Here is a 27,184-nt window from a genome sequence, read left to right on the forward strand (position 1 = left end):
CTCAACCCCTCCTTGTCTTCAGCAGCTGAACTGCTGCTACAACAGTACTCACTCAGTCAGTCAGTCAGTACATCTGCACACAGACTGTCTGACACACACACACACACACAGTCAGCGGGCCACCTTCATTACTCGACCATGTAAAATGTGGCAGAGCGAAGCAGCAGACTAGACAGACAGCCACGTTGTATTATATCAGTGTAAAAGAGATGATGGTCTCCTTGCCACGGTGCTTCTGAAGAAGGTCCAGGACAGGACAGGGAGGACAGGACAAGGGGGACAGGACACACTGTGTTATGGTTGCGGGGGAGAATGGACCCGGACGACGTGTCGATAAGAGAGCAACTTTTCCACAACCGCGTCCGGGAGACTATAGTAAGTTATTATAACTGACTGACATGAATAACGAATCTGTACCTCAAGTTAAAAGAAGCACAAGAATGATCCTTTAAATGCATTTATTGCACAGCACACGTTTTTATAGTCTGGCCGCTCTGGCGTGTTGTATGTCACACGATCGTTGGTAGTTTTAACTGTAGATTAAAAAGCCATTGTTTTGTACTACATCGTACGGAGGTGTCGTTCGCTAGCCGCAAATAGCCGATCTACAAGCTTACACTGTGTCGCCAGGCGACGCGTTGTGAGCTTGTAGATAGGCTATTTGAGTTAGTGAATGGTGAACTCGGCGACCACCAGTCAGCTATACGGTATTATAGCAGGCTACACAGACGCTTGTGTGGATGGCTGCAGCTGGTCATTATAGTAGGAATGTGGCGGAGACTGAGACACAATACAAAGGGGCCAATCTCTCTGTAACACCCCGGGGCCCTTCTTTAAACTGCTGGCCTGAAATGACCCACCCCGTCCAGGGGGTCTCTCTTTGTTTTTAAATGCCAGTTTGGTGTCAGTTCAGTTGTCATGGCTCGATTCGACTTGGTTGAAGATTGTTGTGCATGTAATGCATTTATCCGTGATATACGTTATACACTAATATGATTCTTCCCACGTTAGGAACTCAAGTGACTGTATAGTACAATCTGAATGTCAGAAGATCAGGTTAGATATAGATTGTGACCCAGAAATCGCAGCTGTTCCTTTACTGTACTCCATGACATGTTCTGATTGCCAAGAGGTATCCCATGATACCTATGCCTGCTGGTGCACTTGCTGGCTATATCATGTAGCCCTAGAATGGCTGGTTGCACTTGCAATATGTGGCATATCAGCCATGGAAAGACAAAATATGGAATATCAGCCCATTCTATAGGGCTGTATTCCTTGATGCAGGCTCACATGCCATTGCCTGCATGTTGAGAGAAATTCATAGACTTTGATCTTCTGACATCTATTGGTCTATAAATAATATATAGCATTTACTTACATCCCCCATTCCCCCCCTGTGCAGTAGGAGAGGACACCATGTGCACTATGGACTGTGCACAGTGTCACTCATGTATTCACTCATGTATTCACTCATGTATTGACAATTCCAGCCCACCCAAGAGGACATCTCCAATCCATTCAATTGTTGTGCTGAATATTTAGGGATCTTTAACAACCAGTCCTATTAAGAATCCATGAATGCACCTTCTCTAAAGTGTACACATAGTTAATTGGATCATTTCTGTTCTCTGTCTTCACATTCTTTCTGTTTATATTAAGACATGGAAGGAAGTATGAAGTGTTTGTTCAACAAACATCGATTTGAAGCCTTTTGCTACTGATTGAGTTATATTTGCTGTGTTGACCTGGCTGTTTGATCAGCCACTTGCACCATGTGTTTCACCATTGTCTAGCTCCTTTCGGAACCCTACGTTAAAGTTTCTGACATTTTGATGACTTTATGTAGGGTTCCTTCTCACCGGATTCAAGCGACATGGGATGCAATCTGATTTCCCCTGACTTACCCCTGTGCTGCGGTGTGGGTGTCACGCTGACATATTCCAAACGAAGCATATGGACGCTATAGGAGACAACGAACCATCTGACCCCCCCCGCGAACGGCTCAGAAGCCGTTAAGTATTTTTAATGTTTGTACGACCGTTTTGCCAGCTCTGAAATTCTCTCTTCGGTCCCTCCTTGTTGACATCTCGGTTGGCTAGCTGCGCCTACGAGGCACGTAGGGAGGCGCTGCTAGCCAACCGAGATTCCGAGAGGCGGTACAATGGGATGTCAACAAGAGAGAATTTCAGAGCTGCCAAAACGGTCGTACAAACATTAAAAATACTTAACGGCTTCTGAGCCGTTCGCGGGGGGGGTCAGATGGTTCGTTGTCTCCTATAGCGTTCATATGCTTCGTTTGGAATATGTCAGCGTGACACCCACACCGCAGCACAGGGCTAAGTCAGGGGAAATCAGATGGCATCCCATGTCGCTTGAAGCCGGTGAGACCGGACCCTACGTGGTAGGTCCAAAGGAGCTCAACCCGGGGGGTCCGGAGACGGGCTAACCATTGTCCTACCTCTCTGGTAGGACAATATGTGAAAATATCCTTGATAAGCAGAAGAGATGCAGATCTCTAAAGATAGGTCATGAATAGCTGAGTATATTATGCTACCACATTATGGTTCCACACAGACAATGAATGACGATGGTGAAACTAAACCCCCCAGTTTTGTGTTAGACAAGAGGCCATTACTGGATTTCAATGCTTGGTAACCACGAGCTGAGCACATAGTTTCTTCAACTCATGGTTCCAGTGAGAGGAGTATTGCAAAGAACACCTCATATTTATACCATTTCCCTTATTTTGACATTGTTGCTTTCAGTTTCACCTAACCTAATGCTCTTATGGTCTGAGTCACACTGCCCCTAAAAGCTCCTGGACATGCAGCCTCAAGTGTTCAGCTTACTAACACTCTACACGCCATTATCGCGGTCAACAGAGGCTGTTATCTCTGGTGGTCACTCACTACATGGCTGTAGTTCACCGTGACCCATCACAGTAAAATCCTCAGCGTTGGTTTACTCTTGAGAGTGGTACCATTTGTACATTCTGAGTTACGGACCCACAAGGGTCCATTTGTTTCCTACCTATCAATCATTTAGCTGGGGACACACTACTTCTGAATGTTTGAAGATCTCTTGTTTTAGTAGGCCAGGCTGTGATGGCAGTTATTCATATTATGTGTTGTTTGCTTTAATCTAATTGGGAGGATAAACTGCAATATGGCGTAGGCTAGGACATTATGTTTTAGGACTTCTATAGCTTCAAATATTACATTAAGACATTTCTCTAAATGTCCTACATTTGTTAGCTCCCGAACACACAACATAATCACATTGCTTTTGTTGTTTACAGCTGGGCTGAGCTGGCTTTGCTTTGCCGTGCCACGGTGCCATAGATGGGTTTTTGGTGATTCGATTTAGCCTAATCTAAGACATTTGTACACAATGCTCTAAAGTAAACGACAATTAGCATAACCTGAGCTAGTGAGGATGCCGAATGCTGTTATGCCAGTTCCCTTGGAAACTGAGTGTGTTCGTTAGTGTTAAATTACAGTGGCATTTCTTAACACAGAAGTTTGCTGCTGTCAGCCGTCGGCTTCCTTCTTTCTGCAGAAGGAAGTTGTAAAGATAGGTGAAAAATCTGAGCTTCAGCTTGTTTTCAAAAAGCCACAAATGTGTCAGGGGAACTTTGTGTTGCCACAAATTCACGTCATATTTGGCGGACATTTGACCTAATTTCTCCTTTTGTTGTCAATGGTAAATATGAGACGTGTGGGGACAAGATTTATGTCATATTTGGCAGACATTTGACCTAATTTCTCCTTTCATTGTCAATGGCAAATATTGAGAAGTGTGGGGACAAAAGCTGTATAGGAGAGGCTAGCGCCCCTCAAAAATGTTTTGCCAAATTCTCAGTTCCTGTGGTCTGTTAACACAAAGAGATGATTATGGATGCTGAGCGCCCCCCTAAACTCTGCTCTCAACAGCTGGCAAAGTGCTGCCAGTTAGGCATTGCCAGTGAAGCACACGTGTTTCTACCTACAGTCCTTGGACTAAGGGGCTTTATTCTGCTTGATCCCACCCCTCGCTGTACTCACAATTCAGACTGAACTATTGAACAAAGCTGCAAAATTGTCTTGGAGGTGCAAACAACACGGGCATCAGCATTGACTGAGTTTGTGAGACGGATGATGGATCCTATACAAACAGTGATACCTTTTCTGTCCTTGCGCAAAACTATGGTTGCGTATTGTAGTGCAAGGACCTGCAACATGAAAAATGAAGACGGGACGTCCAAATATAAATATTTTAATCTCCCAAGCCACAAAAGGAGCCAAAGAAGGCGAAGGCTAGCACCTTTGTACCTCCAACTCACCCATAACGTCAATTCCCTTCCTTTATTGACACGTACTAGGGTGTAACATCGCATGTCTTACTGTACCACGTGCTGCTGTTTACTTTAAGACTAATAAAGCATTCAATCAAAATAAAATTTGATTGGGGCAGACTTTCAACTATTACTTGTCATTATAGGAGGGTAGTGTGCACTTATCTCATCTGTCGGCATCATAAGCACTCCCTTTTTAATGAATGAAACAGTGAAGGTTTGTTTCATGGCAACGGTTTGATTACTTGTTTACAGTATAGCACATGCACTTTTTTTTTGGCCCAATCTTATTGTTGGCATTGAGAATTGGGTCAGCCTTTTCAACTTCTTCACTCATGGATAGAATAGGGGGAGGGGATCCCCTCTTTTGCTACTGTACCATTATGTCCATGGATCCACTACTGTAGAACATTTCCTTTGTTCATAGTTTAGAATAAAAGAAGCTCTCCATTTTGTTGTTAAAGCAAGGATATTTCTGCCCGTTTCCAACTTTCCCTTAATGTAATCCTCTACTCTGTGGTGTGCACACTACTAGACTATAGTGAGTAGTGACTATAGTCTAGTAGTACATATTGAATAAGTCTACAGGTATATACAGCTGTGAAGTGTGAAGCATGGAATTCTTAAACATGAATTTTTATTTACACACATTTCAATCATAATACTGAAGTACCTCAGTGAGTTGCGGCTGGCTGATTTGGATAAAATGGTGATTTATTCTAATCATAAGTACATTGAGGCAGCATTGAATCTTCGTCCTTGCAAACCGGTTTTGACAGGCAAGTCCATATCCCTGTTGTCACATACTGTACTGCCATGCTCCGGCGGGTCCTCTTTATACCTATTGTTTTCTGTTGCTGTTGTCACCTCTGAGACGAGACCCTGCATCCTGTCCCCTTTGTTGCTCTTCCTCTGAGCTCGCTTGAGCGCTCAGACAGTGTCAAATGTATACTCTCTCATGGTTTTACCGTGTGTGTGTAAGTTTCCTCTCCTACCCATTATGCTGTCAGAGATAGCAGTGTCATCAAAAAGCCAGTTTTCCTGGCTAAAGTGTATATTTGTGTTACCGTTGTTTGAAACAAGTTTAGCACTGCACAGTTGACCATTTATTTTCCCCTTAACAAAAATATACAAGAAACTTCTAAATAAGTTTTTTTCCATCCAAAACCATGCTCCAACCCTGCTACAGAAACCATGGTCTCACACATTTTGGTACCAAATTGTTTATATTGCATTTGAGTGGTGCAACTGATGGAGGTTTGCCTTTCAGTTTTTTTTGGTGAAATGGAATATGTAATAAATGAATATTATTGATGTCATGAAATCAGGGCCAGCATGTTTGTTTTTGATATCCCAAATCGCCCTTTCATTGCCTCGTCTCCTGGCTGTATGGCACTCTAAGGATTTGATTCAGCTGAATTTGACTGAATATGAGTCCTTCTCATTGTAGCTTCGGTTTGCTTTCAAATCTTTAAGAATCTTATGACCAGCTTTAGGGTGGAGGCATGGCTGGCATCATGTGATATTGGTATTGTTTGCCTTTAGTAGCCATACAATAGCGTTCCCTTGGAGTAAAATGTTGAAGTTGAATACTAAGGTTGAATTCTACAGCAGACAACGGATTGCTAAGTGAAAGTAGGGCAGGCTTTAGTAGTCTAAATATGCAGGCCACAAAGAAAGTTTCTGGCGAAAGATCTCTGTGGTCAGCAAAGACTATCCATTTAACTCTCTTCTCTCTTACTCGATCTCCAGACATAATCCATACTTGTTCATTACTCCCTCCCCACCTCTCCCCCATGTTGGGATAAACTGGTAATCTTCATACCCCATCTGTCGGCTGTTGTAGAGCCGTATCAAAAGGTTGCCACCATCTTTGTTTTCTAAAGTGATGCATTTGATTTATTTAAAGGAGGATGAAACCCTAGGCTGCCTGATTTGATAGTTGTTTTCCAGTTCAGTTTAAAAACATGGCAGTTTTGTAAGCGCTATAGCTAATAAAATGAATGTGTGTCAGAGTTCGGCGCGCCAATGTGCAAGCATAGACGCGGTAGTAAACAACCTGTATTGTCACTTGTCAGTGTACATTGACACACTTAAATCTAACACCCATCATTAATTTGATTTGCTGTAGCTGTGGTCAGCATTATGTAGCCTGCCATATTTTTCTGCTGTTGTAGTCTTTAGCCTGAACTGGAAAACGAATGACAAACTTGTCCCCTTCTATTATTCTTGCAGAGCCAACCTATATAGCCGTCTGGCATCATGGTTATTGTTAAAAACTGTGTCACACTCTATATTGTTAAGAACTGTGTCACTCTCTGTATTGTTAAGAACTGTGGCACTCTCTGATTCAGCGTGGGTCTCAATTATGTCATCGTTATCTCAGTCACTTTTACCACTCCTTGTACCCTCAGATGTATTTTATCCTTATCACTTGTGCCTGTTGTCTCTTCTCTGGATGTTCTGTGTCAAGGACATGTCCCACCTCTCTTGGCCTATCAGATACACTGGCTCAGAGATATGAGCTTAGAATGGTTGATTAACCACTATATTCCCCTTCAGAAACGGGTCTCGGGCAACATATTAACTGTAGGCGGAGACGACATATCTGCGGTGTAAACAGTCAGCTCTTCTACTACATTGAATGGTAGAGTGACTGATGTTAGTGTGCTCAAATGTTACTCTTTTACCTGCTTTTTACTAACACTAACTTTACAAAGATGCCCAGAACATCGGATTGAACCTGTGTAGTTTATGGCTGCTCCAGTCTTATCCAAATACCAAATCTTTCTGTTGTATGAACACAATGCTGCTGTACTTTATACCTCATAGGCTCATACTAAGCATTTAAAGTATTCTCCAAAGTTGAATGTTGCCACCACTGTTGGAGCAGCCATAAACTACACCGATGTTCTGGGCATCTTTGTAAAGTTAGTGTTACAGGAAATACGTTGCCTGCGACCATGAGACCCGTTTCTGAATTGGTCTATATACTTCGTTGACCAGGGTCTCCCAGGGCCATATACTCTGTCCACATATATATATATTTTTTTTAGCCCCTCCTATATTCAGCTATTAGTGTAGATTTCCGTCTTACACAAATTAAATTCCCATTGACAATGAATGGAGAATTTACGTCATATGTGGACGAGCAAATCGGCTATTTCTGTCCAACACAAAGATGGAGAATTTACGTCATATGTGTCTGAGCAAATAGACATGTTACGTCATGATGATGTACGATGATTAGAGTGCCCCTCACTTCACACGGGTGTGATTTCTTGCTGAAATTAGCCAATCTAAAAGCTCACAATGGGCCCTTTTGTCCTGCCTAATATTGAACCAGTTCAGAGTGTTTCCACTGAAAATGAATTGGTTCAGAATCGGAACCCTAAAAGTTGGTTCGGAACTGGCCTCCGGTTCTGTGAAAGCACCAAGGTTCCAAGAATCTAGAATGTTCTTTTGGTGGAAAAGGGGCCTAAAGGTCCCTGCACACTGAGCGCGTTTTTCTGATTTTTAGCGGCGTTTCTCCATCGGTTTTCCTGAAAAACGCGCCCAGTGTGCAAACACCTTAAGTGTCTCGTTATGCGCAGTGACCTTATAGTCTTCTATTGTTTGCCAAATGTTCACCAGGCTGTTTTCGCTGAATGTTATGACATGCCCAGGATCATAACATAGTTAAGAAACTCTGTTTGTGAATGTGCTTTACTGTATGTCTAAGTTAACTGTTCTTCCAACCCAAAGCATATCATTTGTCTTTAGCTATGCCCTGGTAATGTATACATAGGCAAAAAAGAAAATAATGATGTATTAATTTAATGTTTACTTTTTCCTTTCCTCTCTTCAACAGATCTGTGTTCTGCTGTTCACATGCCTCTACATGGTGTCTTACGTCATACTCACCCACTTCAAGAAAAATGCTGACTTTATCACTGGTAAGTATGGAAAACAAGTGGTCGTTAAAGCAGACAAAAGAATAACAAAATGCTCGGAGGTGAAAGCAGTCACTCTGGGCCAATGCCAGAGGGATAAATGACAGCGTTGAAAAGCATGCTGGTTACATTCATGTTTTGGAATTTTTCTTCTAAAGAGAATATAGACCACACCTTCAGTGCAAGCACTGTGCAGACGTATAACTTGTATCTTAGACTTAGAGAAACCCCCGACTCTAGTCTGGAGGAAATAGCCTTGTAGGTGTGGTGGTAGATTATAGGTACTGGTTGTGCCTTTGATTGTAGGTTCAGTTGGTAGCTGTCAGTTAGCAATAAGTTATATATAATTTACAAACTTGGATGCAAGTTGTTACAATTACAAAATTAAGAACCATATCAGTGGCACTATTTTATGAATAAAATGTAATTTTTGTATGAGTATTTTAATACAATTGGGGTGGTTATTGAGACTTTTAGATTGTGTCAAAGGTCATGCCTCACCTAGACACAGGATCTGAAACGCTCCATTTAATATTCAATTTATCCCCTGAGCAAGCAGGAAGGCTCTAAAAATGGTAAAAAATATCAGCACTTGCGTAGGAAACCGGGTTCAAATCTGCGGTAGAAGAGGAAAGTTACATAGCTTTAAATTCTAATGTGCAATAGTGCTACGTTGAGGTGATTGCCAGTAACCACCAATGTCTTTAGATATTACTGGGCGGCAGTGGCTCAGGATCATGGCTAAATGGGTTAAATTAATCAGTGCTGTTACTACACTCTTAATTGTTTTTTATATTTAAAAAATGTCGAACATCACTAACCCATACCTGGTGTTTGGGGGTGACATTAATTCACAATTTTCTTTTTTGAATACTTGTGTGTGTTTACATTGAGTCCAGGTGTAACTATATACTGTGTGTATATATCCAGCGAAGGCTCTGGACCTTGACTAGAACACATGGCTGCAAATTGTAAAAGGGAGTTACGTAACATGCCTCAGGCAGTCTACCCATGGGTCCGGTTGAGGGAAGGGGCGGTGAAGAATGCTCCTACGACCTACAAGATAAACACACAGCACATCGTACATAGCTGGAGCCCCCTTTGACCGGGCACAAACATCTCAAAGAGTGCATTTGTTGACTACTGACAAACAGCAAACCTATTCAACCCATTAAAGACCTGAGGCCGATTCTACGAATACCTTCTAAATCAGTAGTTCTCTCACTTAAAAAGAAGAAATCTAAAATGTTCCAAAATAGCAGAAGTACAAGCTCGTAGTGAGCATCTTATTTGGACATTACATTAGCTGCTTGTTTACTTTAAGTACGGGCCACACATGCGTGATCACTTGCTGTTAAAAATAATGTAATCTCTTTGGAACCAAATGAGTAAATCTAATGTACTTAGTTGGAGCTAACAGTGTTGCTTTAGAATTGGAGTAAAAGTTATGTAATAAGTTCCCCTTATTGGAACCAGCTGTGGTATCTGTGGGGCTGGGGCTCAGCTGAAGTCTGGATCATGGCCAGCTCATTTAATTGGGTTTTGGAAAAGGCAAACTTTGGAAACATGCCGTGCATTTAGGCTCCGCTGCTGTTGATGTCATCAACTGCATGGGCAACAAAACCACGGCTATGCCTTTCAGCTAAAACGGCAAATGATGCAATATGTAACTGAAACTGGTTTCACAGATTTGCCATCATTTACAATGTACTTGTAAGAGCAGGTTTCTGCATGAATTATTACATAACTACATTATTGACTAAAGCTAGGTGTGAGGAAAAACAACATTTTAGTTGCAAAAAAAAAAGAAAACGGAAAATGTATTTCGTTTTTTTTTGTCAATTTGGTCAAATTTGTCATGACAAGGCATTGGTGCATGTTTACTGAGACTGGGATTTCTACATGACTGAGTCAACTACCTTCATAAAACGTTTTTTGGCATAACACCAATCCATTTAGCTTTTAATTACTTTTTTAATTACCGAAAAGTAGCATATTTTACTTGTGTCGAGATCATTACCTTCAGTTTTGTCACCTTTTGTGTCGCTGAAGACACCTTGCAATGTAACGCTAAACCTTTACCTGCCTTGGAGACTAAATTTTCTAGGCATTATGGTCTGTGTAAAACATGTAACAAGTAAGTTTTGCTCGAGAGTCTTTTGAACAAAGTGTTCTTCTGAACTTGGAGGCTCTCTCTCCCCCATCGGAGGGCCTCTGAGGCCAGAAGCTTCCTCATGTGGGGGGCTGCTTCTGTTCCCATATCACTCAAGATGAGCAAATCCATCCACACTCGCTAATTTTCATCTGTCCTGAAGCGGAACAGACGCAACGTTATCCTACATTCCTACATTTTCAACTCCTATCTGGTCGGGGGTCACAGTAATCCATTTGCAACGCTTCTCTTCCAGTTGCCAAGATTCTTTTACCTGATACTGCGTCCCTTTTTATTTTTTTACATAATACAGGAGACATGGTATAGTAACCGCCACATGCCAGCAAATATTGATTTGTTTATCTCTCGTCTAATCTCTGGATCAGTTATATAATAGTAATAATCTTACACGTGTTTCCCTGTTTTTTCCCCCCCTTTCAGATGACATTGAAGATGCCACCGTCAACAAAATTGCGTAAGTGAAAAGCCCTAATGATTGACTGACCCAGCATTCATTGCATTGTGATCTCACTCGCTGCGTGGAGGCTTTGTGAGCGGTGTTGCCAGGTTTTGCGACAGAAATAAGCAACCAGGTCTATGAAAACAAGTCCAAAAGAAGCCACTCCACAGATGAGCGATTTAAATCTAATGTTCATCAGCCATTTGAAAATAGACTATTTACAATTTTTTTTTTTATTTGTTTAATTTTTTTTTAAATAATAATAAAAACATTTAACACAAATCTGGTATGAGGGTCCCTGGCATAAAACACTTTCCAGATGGGGGTCCGTGTTGACAATGCATGGGGGTCCTCGACATGAAAATGTTTGAGAACCACTGGTTTAGGAAACGAGCCTAAATATGTAAATTGCTACACTTTAGAAACAAGCCCCCAAAAAACTCCACCCAGAACTACCAATAAGCCTATCTCACAGAATTTCCCCGCCCCCCTAAATACGCCCCCTTTCGGGGTTAGTGGTGATAGCGTGACGTCACTCCATAGACGCTACATGTTAACAGAGGTAATTTAAGAAGTCTACAACTTTTGTTTTCTCAAGGTAAGGTTTGTTCTATCTGTTCGAGCTGATTTACCATCTTGTTTGCTTCATAATAATATTGGTCTGTCACATTTTTACATTAGAAAATGTACTTAGGGCCCAGGCGGTGGCGTAACCGTCTGGGCACCCGACTGGTAATCCAGTCGCAGTGTGCCGCGGGTTCGACTCCCGAGCCCGACACGGCCTTTACTGCATGTCTTCCCCCATCTCTCTCCCATTTCCTGTCAGCCTACTGTCTGTCCCTTCAAAAACCAATAAAAGGCGTAAGCCGCAAAAAAATATCTTTAAAAAAAAAGAAAAGAAAATGTACTTAGATTCTCCAGAGAAAAAAACGTGTAAATGCTAATGTTAAAGACACCACTATTTACCGGAAGTGGGCGTGGAAAGCGGGCTGTGAGATAGGCCTATATTTACAAGCAACTTCACAGTAAAAACAAGCCCAACCAAAGTCACTTATAATAAGTGGACATGGCAACACTGTTTGTGACTGACAACACGAGCCACTTGCGCTTGGCTGCAGTTTTATTGCCCTGTCCTCCAGGCTGCTCCTCCCTGCACTTTGTCCTTCCATGCTGACAGTTCTCCTTCCCTCCTCTCCAACCTCACAGGACCTTGAAGTCTGATTTATACTCAGACATAGAGTACCACCGCGTCACCCACCGGAAATAGCTGACTATTTGCATTATTTTCGGCTGATCTAAAGGCTACTATACTGCATGAGGAAGTATGAATTAGACTTCAGTATAGACAAGGGTATGCGCCAGTGGCGTATCCAGGAATTACGTATTGGGCAGGCAAGATCATGTGTTAATTGTCGTCTCCCCGCGCACAATCGTAGCACTAAAGGTTTTCAAAGAGATATACCTGCCAGACGAGTAGGATACAAAGGCTGAAAGGCATGCATTTACATTCCAATGGGTGATTGAGGGTCGCGCTCTACCGCAACGGCCAATTAGCTGTCCATTAATAGTGCTCAGGTCTTGTTTTTGTCTTCTTTTTTTCTCATTGTATGGATTTTGGCCAGGCCAGAAATGGATTTGGACAGGCGGACGCCTGCCCTCGCCTTATTGTAGATACGCCTCTGGTATAATGTCATTTAATGCAATCCGATTGCATTAAACCCATACATCTGTTTGGATGTATGGGTTGTCAAGGCCAGAAAGTCTTTTTTTGCCACTCAGTAGGCGTTCCCGCTAACTTCTGGGTATGATGATGATGTCACGCGTATACCCTCTATCTATTAGACCGACACTTTTTGGCTAGGGGGCTAAACGTTGACACTCACAGATGCACATAGTGTCAGGAAAAGAATATGGGTGCAACAGTAAATCAAACTCAATTTAATTGATTTAATAGATTATTAAAAATTGATTCAAATAAAATTGATTAAAAAAAAGTAACGCATTGTGTGCTTGTAGATCAACGATTGCCGCTATTTTTGTTGACGGCGCTTAACAGAAAACCTTCAAATTAGGGCTTAATTGGTTAATCGACCAGTTGATTTTGTCGATCCTTGTTGTTTTCATGTTTATTCGTTGATTGTCAGTTGTTTGGTTGGTTGGTAACCCCAGGCATCACGTGACATCACGTGTCATCAGGGATGGAGATCCCTGATGTCATCAATATTGACCTCAAACCCTTAGATCTATGGAGCTGACCTGTTCTGACATTCCATATGTTGATCCTTACCCCATCCGTCCTTCCTCTTCGATGTCACCCTTTTGACTGATACCTGTCCATTTTAAACTCTAGACGGCCTGCCCCAAAGTTATTAGTGCAGCCGCGCCCGGCAGCCGGCGAAAACTAGAGTTCTCAACAGCCCCGAAAATTAAGACCCGGCCCTACCTGGGCCCTCATCAAACCCTGTACACTCAAGACACTGCCCCCACTGCCACCCATAGATCTCCATATATGGAGCTGATCTGTTCTGACATTCCATATGTTGATCCTTCCCCATCCATCCTTCCTCTTCGATGTCACCCTTTTGACTGATACTTGTCCATTTTAAACTCTAGACGGCCTGCCCTAAAGTTATTAGTGCAGCCGCGCCCGGCAGCCTGTTCTGACATTCTATATGTTGATCTGACCTCATCAAACCCTGTACACTCAAGACACGTTCCATACACACTCCATATGGCCAGTACAGAATTCATTCCATATGTTGATCTGACCCCCCATGCCAAAGCGCCAGCGCTCGCCCAGCAGTCTGCTGTCACCCAGGCGGTTGCATGAGGTTGCTTCTCGCCCTAAAGGGCGAGGTTGTTTCTCGCCCTCAGGCGTCTTACTGAGATATATATATATATATATATATATTTGCATCCCTTGAAAATATTTACTCAACGGCTCCTGTTTGCCTCTTGTGTGTTTTCAGGTTGTGGCTGTGCACGTTCACGCTCTCCGTGGCGGTGTGCGCGGCTCTCCTGCTCCCCATGTCCATCCTGTCCAACGAGGTGCTGCTCACCTTCCCACGGAGCTACTACATGCAGTGGCTCAACGGATCACTCATCCATGGTAATGCTGATTAACTGATTTGTATCGCCTGCTAGCTGAGCTGACACCACCAAAGTTCACAGTTGCTGCTCTGTTGCCACAGACGGCACTGCCCTGTTGTTTTTAAAATTATATTGGAACGAACTAGGAACACTGCTCAGCGCTCAGTCAATACAACCACCCCCCCCGGCTTTGTGTACAAAGGGATAATTATTATGGATTGTGTTTTGTGTGGCATGCTTGTGAACTGGTTCGTGCGGAGCCAGACGGATGTTGTTATCACCCGACATTGACTTATTGAAGGTATCCTAACGACATATGTTTTGTATAATGCAAAAAAAATCTAAATAATTCCATTACATAATGCAGAAAGAGCGTTTGAGGTCATTTCGAAACATTATCATCGTTGCTTAGTTTGTCCAGCAAAGCGTGCTCGAACAAGACAAGTTGAAAACCAGTTTGTGAAATCCATCATCAGTCTAGTGTTAATGTTGGTGGGAAATGCATTTCTGCAGCTGCTGTTTACTCCACATGAGCTCTATAGACGTGGTTTTTCAAGTCTGTACTCCCCCAGGCCATCACAGCAGCGTGATGTCTAGTGTGTTTGAGAAAGGTTGAGTTGAAATTAAAACCAACCATTGAATGTGCCATTTAGTACAGTTCCACAGAGGAAATATGTATTCTGAAAGTGCAGTGTTTGTCTGTCTCTGTCTGTCATTGAGTCCACCCCCCCCCCCCCCTTTTATATTGTTTACCATGTTGTACATTATTCCATTTTGCACTGATATCACCACTGGTGAAACCTGACATTTTCATCACACTACACTGCCTCACAATGGCCATACGTGGTAGTGCACATAGGTCACATAGCTCAACATTACATGCAGTTTTCTGACCAGGAGGAATGTTTGGAATGAAAACCACTAATGTTTGGATGCTGTTTCTTCCTCGTTATCAGGCTTGTGGAACCTGGTGTTTCTCTTCTCCAATCTGTCCTTGGTCTTCCTCATGCCTTTTGCATACTTCTTCACGGAGTCCGAGGGTTTTGCTGGGTCCAAAAAGGTACAGGCTTTGGAATTATTACCTCATAATATACTAGTACGTAGCACCATCATACACCTTTAACCACATAGACCCTAGCATCCCTTTGAATCCCTTTTTATTATAACGTTCATCAAAAATAGATCTACAAGCTCACAACCGGCCGAGACACATTTGTGAGCCTGCAGATCAGGCACATTCAGCAAAGACATTTGCTATGTGTTATGTACAGAATAACGCACACTACTATGGAGGTGAGCTGAACAGGTCTGTCTCTCCTGAGGGCCAGCAGCGGACATTACAAGACATTACAAGCCGGTTAACAACAACAACTAAAGGCTGCATGCATTGCATACGTACTTCCTGTCGTAAACATCAGTAGTGTCGTAAACCCTGCGCGCATCACATCACAGACCAGCGCCAACAATGCAGTCACACACGACACTGTGGAGGTCATAAATGAGTTGGCCTAGTATATAGACCCTGTGGGTCTATAGTAGGTATAGACCACTTTTATCCTAGTATATAGACCCCTGTGGGTCTATAGTAGGTATAGACCCCTTTTATCCTAGTATAGACCACTGTGGGTTTATACTAGGATGAAGTGAAGATTGGAAAATAAAAAGAGCACAAAAAGCCTGAAAATGGCAGCATGTTAAAAGTCTGTATTCTGTCATATAAAACATGTGCACCAGTATAGTGCAAATCAGTTAAGCACAGGCGACAGGCTTAGGTTTTGTTCAGTAACCAGTGACAGTTTCTAATTAAAAACTCTGTTCAATAAGTACATAGGGGTTTATGCGGTTAAAACCTTTTAGATGATTATAAATAATGGTAATTTCTCTCCATATGTCATGTCTCCTGTGCCTGTACATCGATGTAACCAGTTGTTGTTGTTACTGTGTGCAGGGTGTGATGGGGCGGGTGTACGAGGCGGTGGTTCTGCTGCTGCTCTTGGCTCTGCTGGTGCTGGGCATGGTGTGGGTGGCGTCGGCCCTCCTACACCACAACATGGCCAGGGAGAGTCTGTACGGTGAGTCAGCTGCTGCTGCTCCTTGGGCACAATGTTTCATTAAGTGGATATAGACAGTCCAGTGGATGTGCGCAACCCACTTGTTTTTAAACTCTGGACCCAATATCCCTTTATTTTTTGTTTCCTGCATTTTATTATTTCCAAAGTTTTCTTTCAAAGTAATTCACAATTTCTCATAAATTAAAAACACAAAAAGAACCTTAAAAAAAGGGGGAAATTGCTGTAGGAACATTGGCTCTCTTTAAAATGGCTCATGAGATGTTTTTTAACTTTGTTGAAGTAGCTAGCTAGCTACCTACCTATCCAACAGAGGCGTATCTACAATAAGGCGAGGGCAGGCGTCCGCCTGTCCAAATCCATTTCTGGCCTGGCCAAAATCCATACAATGAGGAAAAAAAGAGGACAAAAACAAGACATGAGAACTATTAATGTCCAGCTGATTGGCCGTCGCGGTAGAGCGCGACCCTCAATCACCCATTGGAATGTAAATGCATGCCTTTCAGCCTTTGTATACTACTCGTCTGGCAGGTATATCTCTTGAAAACCTTTAGTGCTACGATTGTGCGCGGGGAGACGGCAATTAACACATCTTGCCTGTCCAAAATGTAATTCTTGCCTGCCCAAAATGTAATTCCTGGAAACGCCACTGCTATCCAATGGCTTTCATGGTGGGAACAACTGAAATAATTCTTAACTCTTTATTTACAGACCTATGGGAGTACTACCTGCCTTACCTGTACTCTGGTATCTCTCTCTTTGGAGTGTTGCTACTTCTGTGTAAGTATTTCAACATCAATAAGCCAAGGCCTTGGCATGAGAAGGTACCTCTAGCTGTTGTGTTTGATGAAATAATTATTTTAAGTAAGGTACCTCTAGCTGTTGTGTTTGATGAAATAATTATTGTAAGTAAATATGTTGTTTGTAGAGCATTAATAAACAAACCAAAAGAATACTGTATAAAAGTATAAAACGGTACAGAATTTTAAAGTGTTTTTGTTTTCTTCCTGTTCAGTGTGCACTCCGTTTGGGTTGGCCCGAATGTTCAGCGTCACTGGCAGCCTATTGGTCAAACCACGGGTGAGTGACAGCCTTAACGTGCCCTTTCTATTCTGTGTATGAGCATGAGGAACCAAATGGCCACTTCACATAGCTATTAGCCTATTGCCCTGGAGTGGATGTAAAATCCAGTAAGCTGACTTGTCTAACTTGTCTTGCGTCTCCCACAGTTGTTGGAAAATGTAGAAGAAACTCTGAGCTGCACAAAACTGGAGGAGGCCTCGCTCTCCAGGCAACTGAACAGTGAGTGGGCCGCCGTTTTTTGCTGTTTTGACTCGCCCCCTAGTGGAGCAGAATTCCGGGGCAAGAGATTGGGCATCTGGGTTGCCTCTTGTGGGGGGGGGGGGGGGGGGGGGTCAGGGGGGTAATTCACATTCTTATGAGGATTGTCATGACAGGCATCATACATTTCAGTGCTTCTCACATCAGAAGTTCTTACTGTTATGCTGAATCATTTATACAATGATATGCCTCTTTTTTAAATTTTCCCTTAATTCTTCCATTACAAAAAAAAGTGAACAAGTGAAACGGGTATCCAAACAAATGTAAAAACACACACAAAACAAACAAACATTCTCAATGTAATGTATGTTTGGTTCATAGTTAATGTGGTTAATAGTCACATTAAATATGGTCTCGATGGGCTTACATACTCGATCCAATTTTCCCAATATTTGGCAAATGTCTCTATCCTCAACGAGAAATTGTCCTCCATTTTGAATCCTATATCCTTAGCTCAGTTCAAATCCGTGAACGACAGCTATGTTATGTTTTAGAATTTATAATCTCTATACTAAATCTGTTCTCCCATAATTGCTGATCTACATTCTGCTATTTTCGGCAGATGTCATCCACCCCCCCCCTCCCAAAATAGGGATGCTAGGGATCAACTGGATATAACATGTTCTTCTGACAAATTTGTACAGTGTTTTTATTTTGTTGTGATCTAGTGTGTGTTGTTTTGGTTGTAGGCGGTGGTTCTTGCTGGGTTCATCTGAACATGGACATGGAGGTGATGAGGAAAGAGCTCCAAGCGGTCCAAACCAAGCGCATCGCTCTGGGTAAAAGATATACAGCAGTTTTTTGCTCTTGTTTGTGGGTGCCGTTTTTATGCCGCTAGGTCATGGTAGAGCAGTGGTTCTCAAACCGTGTGCTGAGACAACCACACATTATTATTGCAATAAATATTAATATACAGAACGTAAGACATTTGTTTTTTTGCCCTTTATCTTCTCCCACTCTTCAACCCGGTGTCCCTATTTTTGTCATTATAGGGAAAACCTTTAAATAATAATAAATGTGCCATTGTTGTTATTGTATTTTTAAATTGTAAAAGGGTTTTCAAAAGCTCTATAACTTCAAATTGTGGATCTGCAATTGTTTTGTGTACGTCCAAAAACTAAATTATATATAGGTGCTGGACAATAATACGTACTCTGGAGAAAAGAAGGGGTTCGGGTTACAGCTCCCAGTAATAAATTCTAATCTTTTTTTTTTTTTTTTTAATAATAAAAATGAAGAGACATTTCTACTGGGAGCTGTTAAACAGTGTGTGAGACTTCCTCTCCATTTCTCCACTAACCGTTTAAGCCACCACACACACCACAACAAATGGAGTGTTTAATTGTATTTGATATGAATGCCATTTTTGCCAAGCGAGTATGTATTTGCCTCAAGACTCGCTGCCAGACTCTCCTCAACAGAGATGACACTGTACCGGTATGCCCATACACTGACCTGCTCTCATCTCTCATGTGTATCTTTTCCCCCGCAGAGATGCGCAGGAAGGCATCGCCATGGCAACGTAACCTGAGCTACCCATTGGCCATGCTCCTTCTCTTAGCTCTCACGGTAAAGCTGAGCTGATGTCAAAATGTGCCCTTTTTCCACTCAACGTACAATGCCATGACCTTTTTCTGTGTTCTCATCGCTGTGCATGGTGTCACTGTTTTAGGTGGTGTGTGTGTTGATGGTGTGTTTCAACGTGCTGGAGCTGCTTTTTGACGAGACTGCCATGCCCAGAGGAATGGAGGTGAGGCGAGATACATTTTGTGACAGTGGTGTGTAGGGTTTCTTCTCGATTATTGTATAGATTACTATTTTATTTTTAATAAATCTAATGATCGAGAAGTGAGAATTTGATTATTTATATTGCATCAACAAATCAAATAAAAAAAATAATCTAAATGATTTCTGATTGACTTTTTAAAATAATTAAACTAAACCAATTAGTCTGCTTAACCACTTATTTTATTATTTGTAGTACAGTGGTGTCATGCAAATGCACTGTGAGCTTGCAGATTGGCTATTTCTGAAAATTGATTATTTGATAAATTGGTTATTGTTTTATCGATTAGCTGGATTAACTGCTGTATTCCTAGTAGTGTCAAAGTCATGTCAAAGCACATGATGTAAAAGCCCTTGCTGAAGCTGACTGATGGTGATCTGTGTTTCAGGACCCTCGTCTAGGAGCCGTTTCATTCTCTGTATTTGGGTCACTGGGAGCAGCGGTACAAGTGGTCCTCATATTGTATCCTTTTATCACTCAGTCACTGCACACACACACACACACACACACACACACACACACACACACACACACACACACACATACAGCATACAGATAGTCTTGCACGAGCCACGTTCATTAATTGGTTAAATAAATTCGACGGAGACATCAGACTTAGCTGTGTAACGTCCTTGATATTTGGGCAGTGTGTGATGTTTGATTACCTCCCACCACATTCTTGGCTTTGAAATGTGTTGCAGATGTGCGGGGGCCGGTTTTATGCTGTTTTTTAGGGCATGTTCTAAAGTCTGTGCACAGATGGAACTTTCCAGTTGCGACCATTTTGACTCTATTAAAATGTAGGCATTTAGCAGCTGCCCTTAATCCAGAGCGATTTATTTGATTGAATACTTTATTAACATGCATGGACAAGCACAGGGAAGTACAGTACAGTACAAGGTCTGCTAAAAGGATGAGTCCAATATAATAAAGCCTATTGGCTTGTTTCCAATGGGGTCCTCATACTCAATTCATCTAAAAACATTAATGACAGACAAATATACACAATACTATGCAAAAACAATTTAAACGAGTAGGAAACAAAAAATAAAATAAATATGAAAATATGCACAGTCGTGTACATCTAGGTAATCTAGGATCATAGGTAAACAAGAACCTCTGCCCTGATGAAGACCGCCGGTATATGTCGAAACATGTTGGTTTAGTAAAGATTCTTCTCTTTTAAATATTTTGTGCCCGAATCTCTGCCTTTTTTCAAAAGAACCTCTCGAGCTTAGATTTTGCACTGAGGACTGCAATGTTAATGACTGTGTGGTTCATTCTTGTGTAAGTGTTCTCCCTAACGGTGACTCTGCTCAGCTACCTGATGGTGTCTTCAGTGGTGGGGTTCTACAGCTCTCCTCTGTTCACAGGGTTGGTACCTCGTGCTCAGGACACCAACCTCACTCAGGTTAGACCAACTGCTGCTGGGCCTGTGGACCGTAATATGCACCCGGTCCCGGCGTACAGTACTTACTGGTCCATTTTCTTAATCCTGATCGTTGCTGCCTGTCGGGCAGTAAACCTCGTATCTTTTTTTTATCGCACATTTATGCCCTAATTCTTCATACAAGAGTGTTGCACAAAAGTGGAGAAAATAGCAGATCTTGAGATCTACAAGCTCACAATTGCGAGGCGTTGTGAGTCTTGTAGATTGGCTATTTTTCACGTTTTTAAAATAAAAAAAGGAACGGTTTTGGACTTGCAAGGTTTCCACCTGACCTCGATTAGTCGACTAATCGATCAAGGGAGTCCAAGTAAAAAAATTAATAAAAAGAAAAAAGGATATATATTATTACTATATATTATTGGGAGAAACCAAGCAAAGTATGTTAAATCAGACATTAAGCACCCCCCACAGCCCAAATGGAATGATTCTCTGTTGCATAACTTTTTTATGTTATACAATCAGACTGATTCGACTGCCAATCTGTCAAATAATGCAAAAAGATAGTTTTTAAATACAAATCCTGTAGTTGCCTATAGTTGACTACCAGTGAACTATAGACAACATTTGACTAATTGGATTCGACTATACAAATCCTTTAGTCTGGGACAGTTCTACAGAAACGATACAGTATACTGTGTTGTATTGTATGACAGTGTCCTCCCGCAACTAAAATAGCCAATCCACGAGCTCTGCTATTTTCGGAGCGGGACGCGGCCGTCGTATGTCGGAATATAAATAAGGCATTCGTTAAATTAATATGTCTGTTATTTCACTGTGCGTCTGTATCTATTCTGTTCTGTCTGATGTTCAGTTCTCAAGACAAGCAGCCGACCGAAACGTTCACATTTTAACCCTGACATTTGTGCCTCTCTTTCCCCCTTCAGATAATTGGGAACTGTGTTTCACTGCTTGTGCTCAGCTCAGCGCTGCCAGTCTTTTCACGTACACTTGGTAAGCCTGCGGTCATAAAATGCATTATTTGTACATTTTGCAGTTACAATCTGGATAAGGGCGACGCCCTTATCCAGAGTGGCTTACGAAGTGCAAGGTCTGTGTACACGCTAAGAACATTGGTTAAACTACTACAGGGTCAAATAATGACACACATTATGCGAGACTGTGCTGAATAGGCCATTTCTACTTGTAGTTTTCTTACTGTCCACAAGAGGGCAGTGTGTATGCAGTTATTGACTCTGGTCTAGACTTGTGTTCACTCACTGAACCAGTTTGAAATACTGATTATTTCTGTGTTTGTACCAATACCCTTCAGCTGTCTATTTTATTTAATTCTGTTTTTTTTGGGGGGTTTTTAGGGATCACCCGCTTTGACCTACTTGGAGATTTTGGCCGATACAACTGGCTGGGGAACTTCTACATTGTGTTCCTTTACAACATGGTGTTTGCTGGGCTTACCTCCGCCTCTCTCATCAAAACTGTGACCTGGGCTGTACAGAGGGAGCTCATCCGGGCATTTGGTCAGTCTCATAAAAAAAACAAAAAAAACATGTACAAGTGATGTGGGTTGCATGTACTTTAAAAAAAAAATGTTATTGTACGATTTGACTTTGCATTATGCTGCGTATAAAGTTGTTCTGATAGAAAATATACTACCTAAAATGCTGGTTCGGTGAGTATGGCAGTCTATGCCATTCCGATACCATGTATTTATCACATGATGCGATTTCAATTACAGTAACATTTTGAATTGATGTTGCACTATTATTTTACCAACTTTAAGCTGCACTTTAACTATTATTAATGGATTTTAACCTTTTAATTTCAAGGACCCCCATAATTTACGGGTCCATTTGGTTTCATTTGTACACTCTCAGAGTTACAGACTTGTAAGGGTCCATTTGGAACCCCCTCAAGGAAACTTGAGGGTCCCTGGACCCTCAGGGTAATTTTAATTACACAATGGTATTTGATCGGTACACTGTATCAACAGATACAAAGGTTATGGGTATCGGTGAAAGAGAAAATGGTATCGGCACATCTCTATCTACGTACTTGGATGAACAATGTAGAATTGTTCCCAACAGACATTTCCCTATGGGCTGGTCTCTTTTCCTCAGATTATAAAGTATACAATTCTTTTCAGGAAAAGTGTAAAGGGACAAGAAGCCAGTAGGGTCCCCTTGGGGACCCTCGGGCCCCCGTCACAGCAGACACACACCCTCTACCCCTCCGCCCAACACAAACAACGGCTCGGAGCGTAGACACGCCGCACACACGCACACTCCCCTTCCTCATGGCACAGATAGCATCTCAGCTGCACGGCAGCTCTGCTGCGTGTTACTCCATTGCCTCCCTGCTCGCTTTTGTTCTGTGATTGATGGGACTTTTTTATTTTCACCCAAATCAGCTATTTTCTCTCAACGTGACTAATAATTGCGCTCCACCTTTTTTATAAATGTGAGTCATACTTAGTCAGGGCTGGGTGGCATATATTGATATCATATACCGATATCGTGATGTGAGATTAGAGTGACATCTGGCTTTTGATATATCGTAATATATATCGTTATATGGTGATCGTGTTCTCTTTTCCTGCTTTTAATCACTTAAGCCCTGTTTTATATTTCAAATTTGTTTCGAAAATAGATTTTCAAACTACAAGCTCGATGTCTCGATACGTTGTGAGCTTGTAGATTAATTCGATGTTTTAATTGAATAGTTTATTAGACAGAAATGTCAAATGGCAACAGAGTACAGTCAATCACTTGGTCTAAAAGGGATGGCACCAAAAGAAAAGTCCTTGTGGACATTTATGGTTAAATGTCTGAAAATACACTAACATGAAACTAACAAACACTGATGATAGATAGTGCTGTCAAACAAGTCTATGAAGCTATGTATGAATTCTACGAGAAAGCAACACAATTGAACACAATATGTAGCGATCATTTCCTTTCCCTTAGGCCTGCTGCAAGGTGGATTTATAGGTGCGTTTTAAAGGATGATTATTTTTTGATTATTATTACAATATCAATATATCCCTAGTCATACCGTTGTTATTTGCCTTGGCTTGCAGGTCTCCACCGTGTCCGACTGCCCCTGGTGGTGTCACGCTCCACAGTACCATTCAGCAGACTCCTGTTGGCCAGCGGCCTGTCCAAGATCCAGTGACTCTCACCATCTGATGCCTTTCCTAAGCCATGGAATAGTTCCTAGTATTCCCCTGGAATGACTACCTGTCGGATCAAAGGCAGTTTGAAGGCAGTCTTCTGGCCAATCGGTATCTGGGTCACCTCCAATGCAGGAGACGGGAGTAGAAGGAACCTTCCTGCAAGTTTGTCCAATGGGAGCTGAACTCTTATTAAATGACCTAGACGGGTCGAACTGGGCCCCCCACCCAACCCAGTTTGTCAGGTTATTTGGGCGACAAGGACATTTCCTGCTCGCGGCATTTACCTGTGCCATTTATGATGACTGGAACGCCACAAAAGGGATCATGGCCATGTTTGGGGGGGGTCTTCGGGTGTTGCCGCAATGTGATCTGTCACAGCAAGCAACCTGCCACAAGCAACCTGCCACAATACCTGATGCCTTATGGGAAGAGAAAAACAACTACATACGAGATCCATCATTTGGCCATTTCTCTGTCAACACATGTAAAAGTCAGCAGAGTTATTTTGGAACATTACGTTGTGGCCATGACTACATTTCCTTTTCCTGCTCTGGGTCGAGCGAGTGCTCTTTTTCTCTGCAGCCTGCCCACGCTTTCCCTTCCATAATGTGGTGCCACTATTTTAAGCCGGGTTCATGCTTTGTCGCACAAGCGGTGACGGTGCATTCGAAAACAGCCGACCTACAAGCTCACAATGTGGCCCAGATGCCACGCCTTTGTGATTGTAGGTCTGCTATTTTTAAGCGAGTGACACCGCTGTGCGACTGAGCATAAATTAGGCTTTTAAGACTTCACCCTGTGAATCTCACTTCCATGTGTTCTCACTGCCCTGGTGTTGTGTTAGTTAATGAGAGGAAGTGAGGAGGTTTATAATGGGAGCAAATGAGGCATTGTGTGCCTAATACACAATCTATTGATCCATCGAGAATATGGGAACAAGCTAATGGTAACATTTTTGGAAACGTTTCTTTTAAGAGGCCTAGATCGAAACACACTCGTGGATTAAAAAAAAAGCATTATTTTTCTAAATGATGGAAGTCTTATTTTTGTCTGGGGATGTCTGTGATTTAGATCAATACATTGTAGGACATGATGAAAATAAATAGCTTTACACTTTACACTGTCTTTATGCGAGACATGTACAAGTCTTTCGCCCCATGATGGGGTCTCCTAAATGCCAAGTCACACTGCCAAGTGTCACTCTGTAGGAGGGATTTCAGCCTTAGACCAATCAAACTGTGAAATTGTTATGTTTTTGTTTTTTGTGGGGGAAAGGTGCAATACTTTTTACTATAGTATATAGTACTTTTTACTATAAGTTTTACTTTTAAGCACATTTTTAACTTCTGCAATTTAAACACATACAATGCATACAGAAAAGAAAAGTAATGTTCTTTTCAGAGATTTTTTGATTGTCTTTTGTGATTTGGTCGAGGTTTTATGGACTCGTGAATGCATAGGTTAGTTTTGTATTTATTGCTCAAAGAACGAATGTGACATGACAATCTTCCCAATGCAATGTATTCAATGTGCATTTTTATTTGTTGATAACATGCATTCTATTAAATGCAAAAATTGTGCTTTACTATTTTGTTTTTGACATGATAGTGATCCTGTGTCACTGTTTGCCTTTGCTGTATCAGCAGTTTATGAGCTCTTCGCTTGATCGCCAGCAGGGGGCAGTGTCTCCCAAATTCACTGCGTCTGTTGCTTGACATTACCTGAATCCCTGTGTGTACCAGGTCAGTCATTACACATGGAGCACAATAATTATAGGTTGACTCATTTCATTTTGTCTGGGAAAATAACCGTTTAATTTTTTTTGTAGGGCATTTGGGCACTGTCTTTACTGTAACATATTGACCTACTATGGGACCATGGGATCTTAACGGTAAAAGAAAAAACACATAGTTGAAAATGTGAAAATGGTTGAAATGTGACGGCACAGTTGAAACCCAAGGAAGGGTATTTAGAGTTCTTCTCAAGGTGACATTGTTTTTTTTGTTTTGTTTTTTTAATGGTTTACTAAGGAACTCTTAAACTCTGTGACATTACAGGTGTTCTTAAACTTGCTTTTCACCCACACATTTATGAGAAAAGCAATAAATGCATTGTTTTCCTACTTAAGTCCCGTGTCTTTTTTTAGATGGCTGTAGGATTTAGTGACTTTAATACTCAAAGTATTACAGCTTCTTCAGAGCACCTTTTACTTATGTACGGCAGGGGTTCTCAACGTTTTTTGGCTGGGGACCCCCGGAAATGCTTTGGCAATGTCTCGGGACCCCCGCCCCGCCCCCTCCCGACCCCCAATATAAATTGACTGCTACAATAACCTTAAACCATTTTGGGCGGGAACCCCTTTTGGTGTTTTAAGCATTGTTATAATTTAGCTATTGAAAAATAGCAGATCTACAAGCTCATAGCGCGCCACCGAGTGGCGCGCTATGAGCTTGTAGGTCTGCTATTTTTGAAAAATCGTGAAAATAAAATTAAAAAAAAAATCTTTTTTTTCTTTTTTGAAAATAATTTGGGGACCCCCTAAAATAATTTGGCGACCCCCCCCGAGGGGTCGCGACCCACGGGTTGAGAACCCCTGCCGTACGGTATAGGTAGGTACAACAAAAGAGACTATATATACTGTAGCCATTCAGTCTTGGTGTTTGGCGGGCGTGTGCGAGTGTGATGGGTGAGCGTGCATGTCTGTCCTTTGTGTCCCTCCACCCTTTGTTGGCTTTCTTTAATCAGCAGTAGAAGAAAGACATATTTTGGCCTGCCTGTCAACAGTGGCCAGGAGCGACGCCGCTACAACCGTTGCCCACGCTTTCCCCGCTTGGATGCCACCGCTAGATAAAAAAAAACCCTACACAGAATCAGGAGGAGGGGTGACGTTGGCTCGCTTTCGCTCCTTCATCTCCCCCAGCTAGTCACCCGCACCTTCTTTTTCTTCCATCCGCTTTCCTCGCCTATTGTTCATTTCCTCTCCTCTTTTTTCTGAAGTCGGAACAAGCAAATCCCAGGCCTCTTGATTAATTTCTCCCTTCTTGATTTTTGTTTGCATTTCTTTTCTTGTTTTCTTTTGTTGGATGAGTTTAATTGAGCTTATTTGGTTTGGGTTTTGTTTTGGGTTGCCTTTCCTCTGTTAAAAGGGAGTGAGCTTCAATGTTCCCGGAACACTACATATACGTACATCAGAGAACTGGTTATTCTGTGAGGTATGACACATCTCCAAGCTGTGCTTGTGCATTGCTGAGTGCTGACATAGGCCTCATTTTGTATAAAAGTATACTGGGTCACACACAGTAGCAAGCATGAGTTTTACATATCTTTTTATTTCTTTACACATCATAGTGAGAGAAACGTTTCGGCTATTCAGCCTTTGTCAGTAGCCTCATATAGGCCTCATTTTGGACATCAAACAGGCCAGAGGGTGCAGTCTAA

General features: G+C 42.0%; 1 protein-coding gene across 1 annotated transcript; it reads left to right on the plus strand.

Moving 5' to 3' along the window:
- Positions 1 to 25,867, plus strand: lmbr1l (limb development membrane protein 1-like). Its single transcript, XM_079528775.1, has 17 exons — positions 1 to 375; positions 8,187 to 8,271; positions 10,862 to 10,895; positions 13,850 to 13,989; positions 14,927 to 15,030; positions 15,919 to 16,042; positions 16,751 to 16,819; positions 17,055 to 17,119; positions 17,269 to 17,341; positions 18,070 to 18,159; positions 18,873 to 18,949; positions 19,053 to 19,130; positions 19,555 to 19,628; positions 20,487 to 20,577; positions 21,501 to 21,567; positions 21,930 to 22,091; positions 23,651 to 25,867. Exons 1-17 carry the CDS (start codon positions 313 to 315, stop codon positions 23,743 to 23,745), a joined length of 1,491 nt encoding a protein of 496 aa, XP_079384901.1. The 5' UTR covers positions 1 to 312; the 3' UTR covers positions 23,746 to 25,867.
- Positions 25,868 to 27,184: the final 1,317 nt, after the last annotated feature.

This window comes from Electrona antarctica, assembly GCF_951216825.1.
Source record: "Electrona antarctica genome assembly, chromosome: 2".
Classification (NCBI taxonomy): Eukaryota; Metazoa; Chordata; class Actinopteri; order Myctophiformes; family Myctophidae; genus Electrona; species Electrona antarctica.

Bases quoted from the DNA above. Each gene is read 5' to 3' on its own strand.
- lmbr1l (XM_079528775.1), top strand. From the start codon at position 313: ATGGACCCGGACGACGTGTCGATAAGAGAGCAACTTTTCCACAACCGC. The intron at 13,990-14,926 runs GTAATGCTGATT...CCTCGTTATCAG, and splicing joins CAACGGATCACTCATCCATG to GCTTGTGGAACCTGGTGTTT. The intron at 17,120-17,268 runs GTGAGTGACAGC...CGTCTCCCACAG, and splicing joins GCCTATTGGTCAAACCACGG to TTGTTGGAAAATGTAGAAGA.